Consider the following 12,595-nt stretch of genomic DNA (forward strand, 5'->3'; position numbering starts at 1 on the left):
CATCCTTGGTGCTGCCATGAGAGAGGCTCCCGCCACCACCACTGCACTCACCAGCCATCAGCCCGGCTTGTGGCTGAGCGGCACACCCCCTGTGGGAGTGGCACAGACCACCCAGGGGCAGCTCCTGCGTTGAGCGTCTGCTCCCAGGTGGTCAGTGCACATCATAGCGACCAGTCGTTCCGCTGTTCAGTCGATTTGTATATTAGCTTTTTATTATATAGGATTATTTTTGTTCTTATTCCTTTTACCCTCTACTAATTATTCCTTTAATCTTTTCCCACAATTTTATTCAACTTTTATTTATTTATTTATTTATTTTAAAAAATATATTTTATTGATTTTTTACAGAGAAGGGAGAGGGATAGAGAGTTAGAAACATTGATGAGAGAGATCGACCAGCTGCCTCCTGCACGCCCCCCAGTGGGGATGTGCCCGCAACCAAGGTACATGCCCTTGACCGGAATCGAACCTGGGACCCTTCAGTCCGCAAGCCGACGCTCTATCCACTGAGCCAAACCGGTTCGGCGCAACTTTTATTTTTAATTATATACCATATTCACCTCCTTTTTAAAATTTGTTAAATAAATAATAATGTTCATTGAGAAAAACCATAATAAAAGCTTAAGGAACACAATAAAAGTACCCACAAAACAACTACCAGCAGAAAAGCATTACCATTTGGTCCTCTTGAATTCAGATTTGCATTTGATGTATACAAATACAAATATATATGTGCATGCACATACAGGGTGTCCCCAAAAATGTATACAAACTTCAACAGCTGATAGCTCAATACTGGAAATGAAATGTATTTTAATAAACACTGCCTTTATAATCATTCAAAATGTGTGTATACATTTTTTGGGACACCTATTTATTTATTTAAAGATTCTGATTTATTTTCCTTTTATCTCTGTAGTTTTGCTTGTTTTAATCTTTATACTGTTTCATTCCTTTGGCTATTCTAAACTTAACCCTTTGCAGTCGTTTGTCTACTCTCAGCCACCAAAGCTTTTTTACCGTTCCGGTCGTATGTCTGCTCTTAGCCACCACAGCAAGGAACCGTACGAATCTTAACTCTATTCATTCATGTATCAGTTCATAATTTCTCTGAAAGCTCTTAAGTGTCTAAGCGACCTTGTCACGAACCAAAACATTGCCCCGACAAATCGGAGATATCGAAACTCAATATAAACAAACACGGTCGTTCCACACTTGCCATGCAAAACACCGTGGCGAGTCAGTCACGTTTTGAGAGTGAAGAAATCGACAAGCTTTGGAGATACTTCGCAGAATTTCAAATAAAGCTTTACAAATTACGTTTAACTGTAATTAGGCATTCTCGCTTGTTAAGATATTTCAAAATAATACTCCAAAATGGCAAAAAGAAAGTTACTGAAAGAAGTGTACTGCGAATCTGAAAGTAATGATGAAGAATTTTATTTTGGCACCTTGAATACTGACTCTGACATAGAAAGTGGTAACGTTTGTAGTGATTCTACTAGTAGTGACGTAGTTCCAAAAAAGAATTAATAAATCTTGTTTATCCTTCATAATATTGCATGTTATGTATCACTGCTCTTTCAATGGAAATTAATTCTGACCAGTACGACACCCATGTCCAAATTTAATATGACCGCAAAGGGTTAACTAAAGCCCCAGTTTGAAAACTTTACCTATTTTGGCTACTCTTAAAATCTGTTATCTTTCATTTTTGCATATTTTACTTTGGTATTATGATAATTTTCTACTTTAAATTTCTGAAATCCTATTTTGGTTCTAGAATTTCATTTTTAAAATCCTTTTATCTGACCATTCTCCCTAAATTCATTAAAGCTTACTTTTATTTCATTGGTTACTTTGCAAATTTCACTGTGTCATCATTTAACTATATGATTCCACTTACATGACCTGGAAAACACAAAACTATACGGGTAGAAAACAGATTGGAGGTTGCCAGGGGCTGGGGATCAGGAGAAGGGACTATCTACAGAAGGGCATAAAGTACTTGTTGAGGTAATAGAAATGTTCTATGTCTTTATGTAGGCTACACTAAAGAGGATGAATTTTATTAGGCCCAATGCACGAAAATTCGTGCAAGAGTAGGCCTTCCTTCCCCTGGCTGCCAGCACCGGCTTCCCTCTGGCACCCAGGACCTGGGCTGGCTTCCCTCAGGCTGGCCGCAGGCATACGGGACCAGGGTTGGCTTCCTGCTGGCCCCGGCTTTAAGTCAGGAAAGACGCCTGGAAGATGTCCGGTCTAATTAGTATATTACCCTTTTATTATTATACATTACATCTCAATTAACATTAAACATATATACACAAATACACACAATTTGTGATACAGCATACAGAATTGATATGATTTGGTGCAGAATGTGATGATCAAGGAAGGAGAACCAATTGCTAACTTCCAGGTTTCTGGGGTATAAAATGGAGTCTTCTTCACTTTCTAATGGAAGCACTCCTTTGACATGCAGGACAATATCAAGGATACCTGTCCACAGTTTATAAAAAATGAAACTTTTTTCTTCTTTCTCATTTTCTTTCTATCTATCTATCTATCTATCTATCTATCTATCTATCTATCATTTATTATTGAGAGTATTATAGATATCTCCCCACTTTTTTCCCTACTGCCTCCCCACCATCCAGTTCCCGCCCTGCCAGGCCTTCACCTCCTTACAAAATAAAACCCTTAAAAGCAGAGGGAGGTGTAGAGAGTGCTACCAAAGAAGGAAAAAATATGGAAGGCTGGAGCAGGCACTTACAAGGCCATGGTACTGTAGCAAAAGACCTCCAACCACACCAGTAGGTGTATTCTAGTCCCAGCCTCAGGTGTGCAAGCAAGTAGGTGAACATCCTGTAGATGCTAATATAAGTGCAACGCTTCAAAATATCCTCCAGGATTTTGCCAAAGATACAGAACCCTATTGTGTGTAGCCCATCAACACTAATAAAAGAGAAAAATGGTAATTGGTGTACGAGCTACCCTTTTCATTGGCTAATCAGGGCTATATGCAAATTAACTGCCAACTAAGATTGGCAGTTAACTGCCAACAGGATGGCGGTTAATTTGCATATGTAGGCACAATGCAGGGAGGCGAAAGGGAAAGCAGGAAGAAGCCCCCTGCCACTGACAGTGATCGGAAACCCAGGGGGGAGCTAAGAGCTGGGGGGCAGGGCAAAGGCGGCCCCGGGGCCGCCTTTGCCCTGCTCCCCAGCCATGATCAGAGAATCAGGTGCCTTTTCCGCCCTGGCCAGTGATAGCAGGAAGTAGGGGTGGAGCCAGCGATGGGAGCTGGGCACGGTTGAAGCTGGCAGTCCCAGGAGCTAGGGGTCCCTTGCCTGGGCCTAAAGCAAAGCCCATAATTGCGGGGCCGCTGCAGCTGTGGGTCCCCACTGCCTGGGCCGGACGTCTAGGCCAGAGGCATCCTGCAGGAGCAGGGGCGGAGCCCGCGCGATCGCGGCGCCCCCCGCTGCCCGGGCCGGACGCCTAGGCCAGAGGCGTCAGGCCTGGGCAAGGGGCCGATCCTGCGATTGGAGGGTGATGGGGGTCAACACCTGAGGGCTCCCAGTATGTGAGAGGGGGCAGGCTGGGCTGAGGGACACTCCCCCCCACCCACACATACACCCAGTGCACGAATTTTGTGCACCGGGCCCCTAGTTCATAATAAAGCATTAGCCTTCTCAAGTGACCTTGAATGTCAATCTGTACGCTATCCTCTTATCTCTTTTCTCACATCCATCTAGGGCTCTGTTCCTTGCTCTAAAAAGGTGGTCACATCTAGTTTAGAAAGGATATACTAGTGATACTAGGTTATCTATTGTCTGTCAACACCCTATATCTGTTGTATAGTCTCTTCTAGCAAGGTTCAGACATTCCCACTTATCCTGGGAACTTCATTAATCCAGGGTCAATCCTCCTTGGGGTTCCTCTCTAAAAAAAACAGAGTCCAGAGAAGACACTACTCTACTTTTCCAACTTGCTTCTGCCAACAAACTTCCCTTAACATAGAAATGGTGATATTCCTAAAACATCTGAAACTGGGTAACTCAGTAGAATCAGAGTCTAAAATGTTTTCCTAGACAACAATGATTCTATTTCAATAGAGTGGTACCTATATGGTAGCAACAATCCACATGTAGCTGTGGGGTACTTGAAATGTGGCTAGTCTAAATTGAGATTACCACTGTAAGTTTATAATAAATTCTGGCTATTGAAGACAGTATAAAAAACTTAAGTAACTCATTCATAGTTTTTAAATACTGGTTAAATGTTGAAGTGATAATATTTGGATATATTGTGCTAAATAGAATATATTATTAAAATTAATTTTACCTGTTGCTTTTTATTTTAATGTGGCTACTAGAAAATTTAATAGAGCCTTTAAAATACAAAAGCAACTCTAATTTTCTTTGTGATCTTACTTATAGGAGATTTATATAGTAATAATAAAAATCAGCCTTTTTATAAGTTTAAGTTCAGTTGTTTAATAACTATTTTTTGTTGTTGTTAATCCTCATATGAGGATATTTTTTCCACTGATTTTTTCCAAGATAGTGGAAGGGAGGGGGACGAGAGAGAGAGAGAGAGAGAGAGAGAGAGAGAGAGAGAGAGAGAGAAACACTGACGTGAGAGAGACATATCAATTGGTTGCTTCCCTCACGCACTCTGACCAGGGCCAGGGATTGAACCTGCAACCCTGGTAGGTATGTGCCCTTGATTGGAACTGAACCTGTGACCCTTTGGTGTGTGGGCCAACACTTAACCACTGAGCCATGCCAACCAGGCCTCAATAACTAATTTTTACCAAGGCAAACATTATATGGTTTCATCTGGATAAAAGAAGTTAAAAAGAACACTATGTCCATACACTGCTGAATTATATTTAATCATCCTAAAAAAATGGATCACCTCTTTAATTAGACTTCCAACTCTTAAACAGTAAATAAAGCATTTTTTCCCCAAAACCTTATGCCTGAATTTCAAATCTTACTTAAAAGGCATGTGACCACCTAAAGCACAAGCACAGGATACTGGATAGAATAAAAAATCCATATATATACATATATATATATAACACACAAACCACTAAAGTATTACCTGATAGATATCAGATAAACTGCTGCTTCCAGAGTCACTAGCGATGCTACAACCAGACTGACTGGAAGACACGTGAGTCACCTGTGGATGAGGGTTGTCTGTGATATGCATCTTCGTAAGATCGGCTGGAAGCTGAAGAAGAAAAATAATTTAAGATATTCTAAATATCAAACCACTTTCATAAGAGAATTTTTGACACAATGCAACTTCTGCAACAAATTTTTGCTTGATGTACATTACTGTACAACTTCACTTCTAAGCAAATTTTCCATTTTTAGGAAATCGCTTAGGAAATGATAACCAAATTAATACTCTGAAACTATTAGGCAGGCCTACAGTGGAAACCTACTGAACAGTTTTCAAAAAAGATTACTATTAGTAATGGTATTTCAAAAGAAAAACTTTCCCTCACCACAAATATCAGCTGTTTCCAAAATAAAGGGAGGGAATAGTATTATGTACACATATGGGAACACACACCAATACAAAATGATTGCTAATAGAATAAAACAGTAATATCTTGAATTAAATTACAATATCCCATGATCACAGTGCAAATAAGGTAAAAATAAGTGGGGAAAAAAGGCAACTAGAAAATCATCATGTACTTGCAAATTATAAAACAGACCTCTAAATAGCCCATAGGTCAATGAAGTCACAATTTTGGAAGTTAGAAAATATTTATACAGAATAAAAATTAAAATGCTATATATCTAAAACCTATGGAATAAGCTAAAGACATACTAAGAAGCCATTTTATAGCTCTAGTATGTGTACTTATAAAGGCAGCAGAAAATCAATGAGCTAAGTAAACTGTTTAGAGTAACTATAATAAAAAAATATTGATGGGAGTAGTCCTCAACTCAGAGATCTTCCTTCTACTTTGTTTCTATTGTTTAGATAAAAAAAAAAAAAAAAAAAAATGCCCTGACCAGAGTGGCTCAGCTGGTTGAGTGTCATCCCATGAACCAAAAGGTCATGGGTTTGATTCCTGCTCCTGGTTGTGGGCTTGACTCCCGGGGGGGAGGGGGAGGTATGCGGGAGGCAGCCAATTAATGCTTCTCTCTCACATTAATGTTTCTCTTCCTCCCTCACTCTCCCTTCCTCTCTCTCTAAAATCAATGAAAACAATTTTTAAATGTCATGTAAGAATGAAATAGATTGAAAAGTAAAGACTGAAAATAGTTTCAAAATGTCAGATTTTGGTTGTGGTGAGGGAGATATTCTATACACCCAGATTCCTACAGAGATAAGACTAAAGAGGTCATTCATAAAAGTAACACAATAAACCAAAACCAGAAGAGCAAATCTGTAAATTGGCTTAGAAAAGATACTTAAATGTACTGAGCAACCTTCATCCTCACTAGATCCTAGAAGGCAGGCATTATTATCCTCCCCACTTTACTGATGAGGAACTGAGGCAGGAGGATTTGTGACTTGCCCAAGATCTCACACTCAAGTTAGTAGTGGAGTTGAAATTCAACTCAGATCTATCTGACTCTAGTACTACTCTCTGATAAACTCTTACTTTGTGCCAGGATCTCTGCTGGCAACATAATGCTGGAAATAGATGGATCCTACCTTCAAGGAGCTCAGTGTAAAAGTGAGAGAGGACACAGATTTACAAGCATATAGCAACTGCTTTCAACTTTAAAAACTAAGATTTCATTAGGAATGCCCTCAACCTCTTTATCCAATGGAAAGAATAATGATGGTGATTGCACAGCTAACATCTGAAGGCTCACTACATGTCCCAAATATGTAAACTGTAAAAAATATATTTCTAGTGAAGAGAAAAACTGAGGTTGATGATCCAAAGTAATTATAGCTTTACCTGCAATATCTAGCTGAAATGTTTTATTTTCACATGGAGAAAGCATTCTTCTATCATTTCTACAAATAATTTGACATTTTTTTCAAAATGGAAAACAAATACATACACATGTATGTGAGAGAAGTTTTCTCTTACTTTCTCTTTTAAAAATGGCCACAGACAATGGAATGTGTTGAAATTCTATAACCCTTAGCAACTAATGGTTGCTATACACATAGTACACAATCTGACTTTTTATGATGGAAAAATGTAATCAAGATTCAAAGATGAGAGTTATTAGAATGCCTTGTGATAAATACTAATATACTTGATATATAATGGAAAGCTGAGAATAAACATTTATCTTATAAGCAACTGAAAACAGTGGAAAGTGATATAAATTAGGTAACAAAAAACTCCCAACATAAGGACTTGTATGGGAAGTTGAGAAATCAATGGAAAATGAAATACTTTTTGGGATATAGACATTCATGCTATCTATATCCCAACTAGAGGCCCATTGCATGAAATTCATGCACAGGAGGAAGGGTGAGGAGGGAAGGGGTTGGTCCTTCAGCCCTGTTTGTACCCTCTCACAATCCGGGACTGCTGGCTCCTAACTGCTTGCCTGCCGGCCTGCTTGATTGCCCCTAACCACTCTGCTTGCCTGCCTCATCGCCCCTAACCACTCTGCCTGCCTGATCGTCCCAACTGCTCACCTGCCTGCCTGATTGCCCCTAACTGCTCGCCTGCCTGCCTGATCTCCTCTAACCACTCTGCTGCCTGCCTACCTGATCACCCCTAACCACTCTGCCTGCCTGCCTGATCAACCCTCATATTACATTTTTATTATTATAGATAGTTGTCTTGCTCCAAGCTGTAAGGGCCTGCTTGTCATAGAGATAGAAAAGTTTTAATTTTTACTCTTGATATGGCAATTAACTAACACAGATGGCCACCAAAAAGGTGACTTACCAAAGGGTGTACAGCAAACGGTGCTGTTAAGTCCTCTTCCATGAAAATGTGCATGTTGTGCATTGTATCTGCCTGGGTACATAAAAGAGTGAAGTTTCTGTCTGTCTTTGCAATCATATGAGAGAATTGTGTGAGACCCCAGTCCAGTCTGGTTTGGTGCTCACAAAATAATAGAGCTTTTTTTTTTTTTTCTTTGCTCCATTGGTGGAGATTTCCTAGAAGTTGCAGGATATCTTCCTTTTAATTTTTCCTCAACACTCTGACTTTACTTATGTCTCTCACCTTTGCTTTCCCTCCATCCCCCATGTGCAGCAGTAACTTGCTCCAGGCTCACTTCGCTTGAGTGTCTAGGACAGTGGTCGGCAAACCGTGGCTTGCGAGCCACATGCGGCTCTTTGGCCCCATGGCATGGGCCACGAAGTTTCAATCGCACTGTACATGTGCACCCACACGTGGTATTTTGTGGAAGAGCTACACTCAAGGGGCCAGTTTGCTGACCCCTGGTCTAGGAGATTGCACAACGCATCTGGCACCAGAACCACGATTGCCACCATTCCTGGTGCTCCCCGCAGTCTCGGCTTCCACTTCCGGTCCAGGGGCTGCAGAAACTGAAAGGATTGGGGACTCCAGCCGCCCTGTCCCGCCCCCTTGGCGGGGTTGAAAGGACCAGAGACTCCAGTGGGCGCCATCTTTGTGATGGTGTGAGGGTCAATTTGCATGTTCCCTCTTTATTAAAAAGGATTATACAGAGATATTGTTATCTCTGCATCTAAATCCCTGTCTCACACACACATACACGCACACACACAGATGTCCAGGCAACTCTACAATTATATACTTGTATCTTACTTTTACTACCTAATGAAGGTCTAGCATAGTGCTTACTCCACACATGAACCTATACATTAAGTATTTGTAGAATAAATGAATACATTTGCCTTCCGAACACTATCATTGTTGCTCAGATTTCCTCGGATATATGAACAGATGAAGTTTCATCACAGGCAAATACAGTATTTTAGAGAGGGCAGCACTTCCTCAACTGTATACTTTAGAATAATACTCATGGATATATTAAAGAAAAAAAAAGGTGTGAGGGTTTACTAGCTGAATAACTTAGAAAATAATGTTACACTATATGCTCCTTAGTTCTTCACAACAAACACAAGCATATTTATGGAGGGTCTAAGAAGTCCAATCTCACAATCAAGATATCTGTTTCACACAGCATTCTCCAAACTTTTCCCAATATTCTTATTCCACCCCCCCATTCTTATTAACATATTTCCAGTGTAAGAAATAATGCTTTGGGATAAGCCCGTGCATCTATCCAAGAAATATTCATAGGGCAATTAATCTTTGCTGTCTATATCAGGCTGGTGGCAGAGAACTATTTGAATCTAGATTGCCACAAATGCAGGTGTGTATAGCACAAGGGCAGTATTATATGAACGTTCAAGATTTCACATCATGTTTAAAAACTTAATCAAGAATAACCTTCCACAACTAAGAATGATAATAGGGAAATGTACTCTTTAATAAGAAACTTTACTATCTGAAACTTCTTGCCCCTAACAACCCATATCTCAGCATTATTTCATTTAAGAGAAGGGCATGCAAAGGGCTCTGTAAGTATGAAGTAATATTTACTATTAACACTAAAAAGAATGCTTAAAAATTGCACAATTCCCCAACAGAATAGCATTCCTCAAAGATCTATTGTTAAATTCCAAGCTGCAGGAGAACCAAGATGGCGGCATAGGTTAACGCCGGAGTTTGCTGCTTTGAACAACTACTTCAAAAGTGAAACTAAAACACGGAACGGACATCACCCAGAACCACAGGAACGCTGGCTGAGTGGAAGTCCTACAACTAGGAGGAAAGAGAAACGCACACGGACACTCAGAGGAGGCGCAGTGCTGAAGTCAAATTCTGAGGTGCGGAGCGGGCTGGCAGCGGAGGGTGCGGTTGTTGTTTTCAATCGGGAGGGAGTCGCAGACTCTGAGCACCAGATCCGGGTGAGTCTTTAGGGACCCAGACTCAAACGGGAGAAGTGGGACTGTCTGGCTTCGGTCAGAGCGAGTACAGCTTTCTCTCCGAGCTTTGCAGCGGGTGCTGGGACTCAGAGAGGCAGAGCCCCTGGGGACAGGACTGAGAGCCGCCATAACTGCTCTCTCTGGCCCACCCTGTTGATCCTGTGCGACCCGCCCCGCCCAAGCCCTGCACAGAGGCATTTGCCGGATAGCCTCAGGCAAAGGCTAGATTAGCACCTCCCTAGAGGACAGAAGTTCTCTCATTGCTGACACAGCTGATTCTCATAGCCACTTGGCCTGGAGGTCAAACCCTCCCTGGAATTAGCTACAACAATCAAGATTTAACTATAAGACTTCGAACAAAGACCACTAGGGGGTACACCAAGGAAGCATAACAAAATGCGGAGACAAAGAAACAGGACAAAATTGTCAATGGAAGATATAGAGTTCAGAACCACACTTTTAAGGTCTCTCAAGAACTGTTTAGAAGCTGTCGATAAACTTAATGAGATCTACACGAAAACTAATAAGACCCTCGATCTTATATTGGGGAACCAACGAGAAATTAAGCATACACGGACTGAAATAACGAATATTATACAGACGCCCGACAGCAGACCAGAGGAGCGCAAGAATCAAGTCAATGATTTGAAATGCGAGGAAGCAAAAAACATCCAACCGGAAAAGCAAAATGAAAAAAGAATCCAAAAATGCGAGGATAGTGTAAGGAGCCTCTGGGACAGCTTCAAGCGTACCAACATCAGAATTATAGGGGTGCCAGAAGATGAGAGAGACCAAGATATTGAAAACCTATTTGAAGAAATAATGACAGAAAACTTCCCCCACCTGGTGAAAGAAATGGACTTACAGGTCCAAGAAGCGCGGAGAACCCCAAACAAAAGGAATCCAAAGAGGACCACACCAAGACACATCATAATTAAAATGCCAAGAGCAAAAGATAAAGAGAGAATCTTAAAAACAGCAAGAGAAAGAAACTCAGTTACCTACAAGGGAATACCCATACGACTGTCAGCTGATTTCTCAACAGAAACTTTGCAGGCCAGAAGGGAGTGGCAAGAAATATTCAAAGTGATGAATACCAAGAACCTACAACCAAGATTACTTTATCCAGCAAAGCTATCATTCAGAATTGAAGGTCAGATAAAGAGCTTCACAGATAAGGAAAAGCTAAAGGAGTTCATCACCACCAAACCAGGATTATATGAAATGCTGAAAGGTATCCTTTAAGAAGAGGAAGAGGAAGAAAAAGGTAAAGACACACATTATGAACAACAAATATGCATCTATCAACAAGTGAATCTAAGAATCAAGTGAATTAATAATCTGATGAACAGAATGAACTGTTGATTATAATAGAATCAGGGACATAGAAAGGGAATGGACTGACTATTCTTGGGGGGGAAAGGGGTGTGGGAGATGTGGGAAGAGACTGGACAAAAATCGTGCACCTATGGATGAGGACAGTGGGTGGGGAGTGAGGGCGGAGGGTGGGGCGGGAACTGGGAGGAGGGGAGATATGGGGGGGGAAAAAAAAGAGGAACAAATGTAATAATCTGAACAATAAAGATTTAATTAAAAAAAAAAAAAATTCCAAGCTGCATTATTAGAATATGCTTTTTAAAACATAGCTACCTGACAGAGGAGCACCGTGCCTATCCAGAAATCACCTACCCATTAACCTTATTTAAAAGACCAAAGAAATAACGATGATTCTTGGCATTTTACAAAGTTTATAAGTTCTTGTGTGCTACACACTGGAAGACATTTCAGAACTCTATACTCAGGTACTATAAATATACATAAATTTCTATTAAGCTTGCTGGTCTAATTTCCCATTTACTGAACAAGAATACTAGTCATAAAAGCAATAATGAAACATCATGAGGTTTGGGAGATTAAAGAAGACAATTAAAATACTAAAGTAACAAATGCAGCTTAGAAAGACCACATTTTCACTGGGGATAGAGAGCAGGGAGAATGATATTTAAGATGAGTCCCAAGGATGTCAATTTAGACTAAATGTACTGAATAGTACTGACAAAGACCCAGAACTGCAGTGTCCAATACGGTAGCCCTAGTCATACATGGCTACCAAGCCCTTAAAGTGTGTGGTTAGTCAAACTGACACATGCTGTAAGTGTAAAATACAAATTGGATTTAGTAATTAAATCACTACTACATTTTTATTGTTTTAAAAACTTACTACAAAGCCGAAACCGGTTTGGCTCAGTGGATAGAGCGTCGGCCTGCGGACTGAAGGGTCCCAGGTTCGATTCCGGTCAAGGGCATGTACCTGGGTTGCGGGCACATCCCCAGTAGGGGATGTGCAGGAGGCAGCTGGTTGATGTTTCTCTCTCATCGATGTTTCTAACTATCTCTCTCCCTTCCTCTCTGTGGAAAATCAATAAAATATATTTAAAAAAAAAAAAAACTTACTACAAATATTACATTTCACCTTAAAATATTTTAATGTGGCTACTAGAAGGTTTAAAATTACATATGTGGTTCACATTTTATTTCTATTGAATAAGAAGTAAACAGTAAGCAAACCAGTGTAGCTCAAGCACAGGTTTATACAGGAAGACACAGGAGATGAAGGGCCAGATGTAGCATTCTTGGGTGCTCAGATTTCCTGAGTGAGAAA

The 12,595-nt window shown here is 40.5% G+C and overlaps 1 protein-coding gene across 19 annotated transcripts in view; it reads right to left on the bottom strand.

Moving 5' to 3' along the window:
* Window positions 1–12,595, bottom strand: part of RAPGEF6 (Rap guanine nucleotide exchange factor 6) — a 205,622-nt gene that overhangs the window by 98,575 nt on the left and 94,452 nt on the right. For 18 of the 19 annotated variants that reach the window (XM_059698295.1, XM_059698292.1, XM_059698290.1 and 15 more), the window contains one exon: window positions 5,110–5,241. The exons of the other annotated variant lie outside the window; for it this stretch is intronic. In XM_059698295.1, the coding sequence (XP_059554278.1) occupies window positions 5,110–5,241 (132 nt within the window). The remainder of the gene's footprint in view (window positions 1–5,109; window positions 5,242–12,595) is intronic. 19 annotated transcript variants of the gene reach the window in all.

Source organism: Myotis daubentonii, chromosome 5 (assembly GCF_963259705.1).
Source record: "Myotis daubentonii chromosome 5, mMyoDau2.1, whole genome shotgun sequence".
In the NCBI taxonomy this organism is placed as follows: domain Eukaryota; kingdom Metazoa; phylum Chordata; class Mammalia; order Chiroptera; family Vespertilionidae; genus Myotis; species Myotis daubentonii.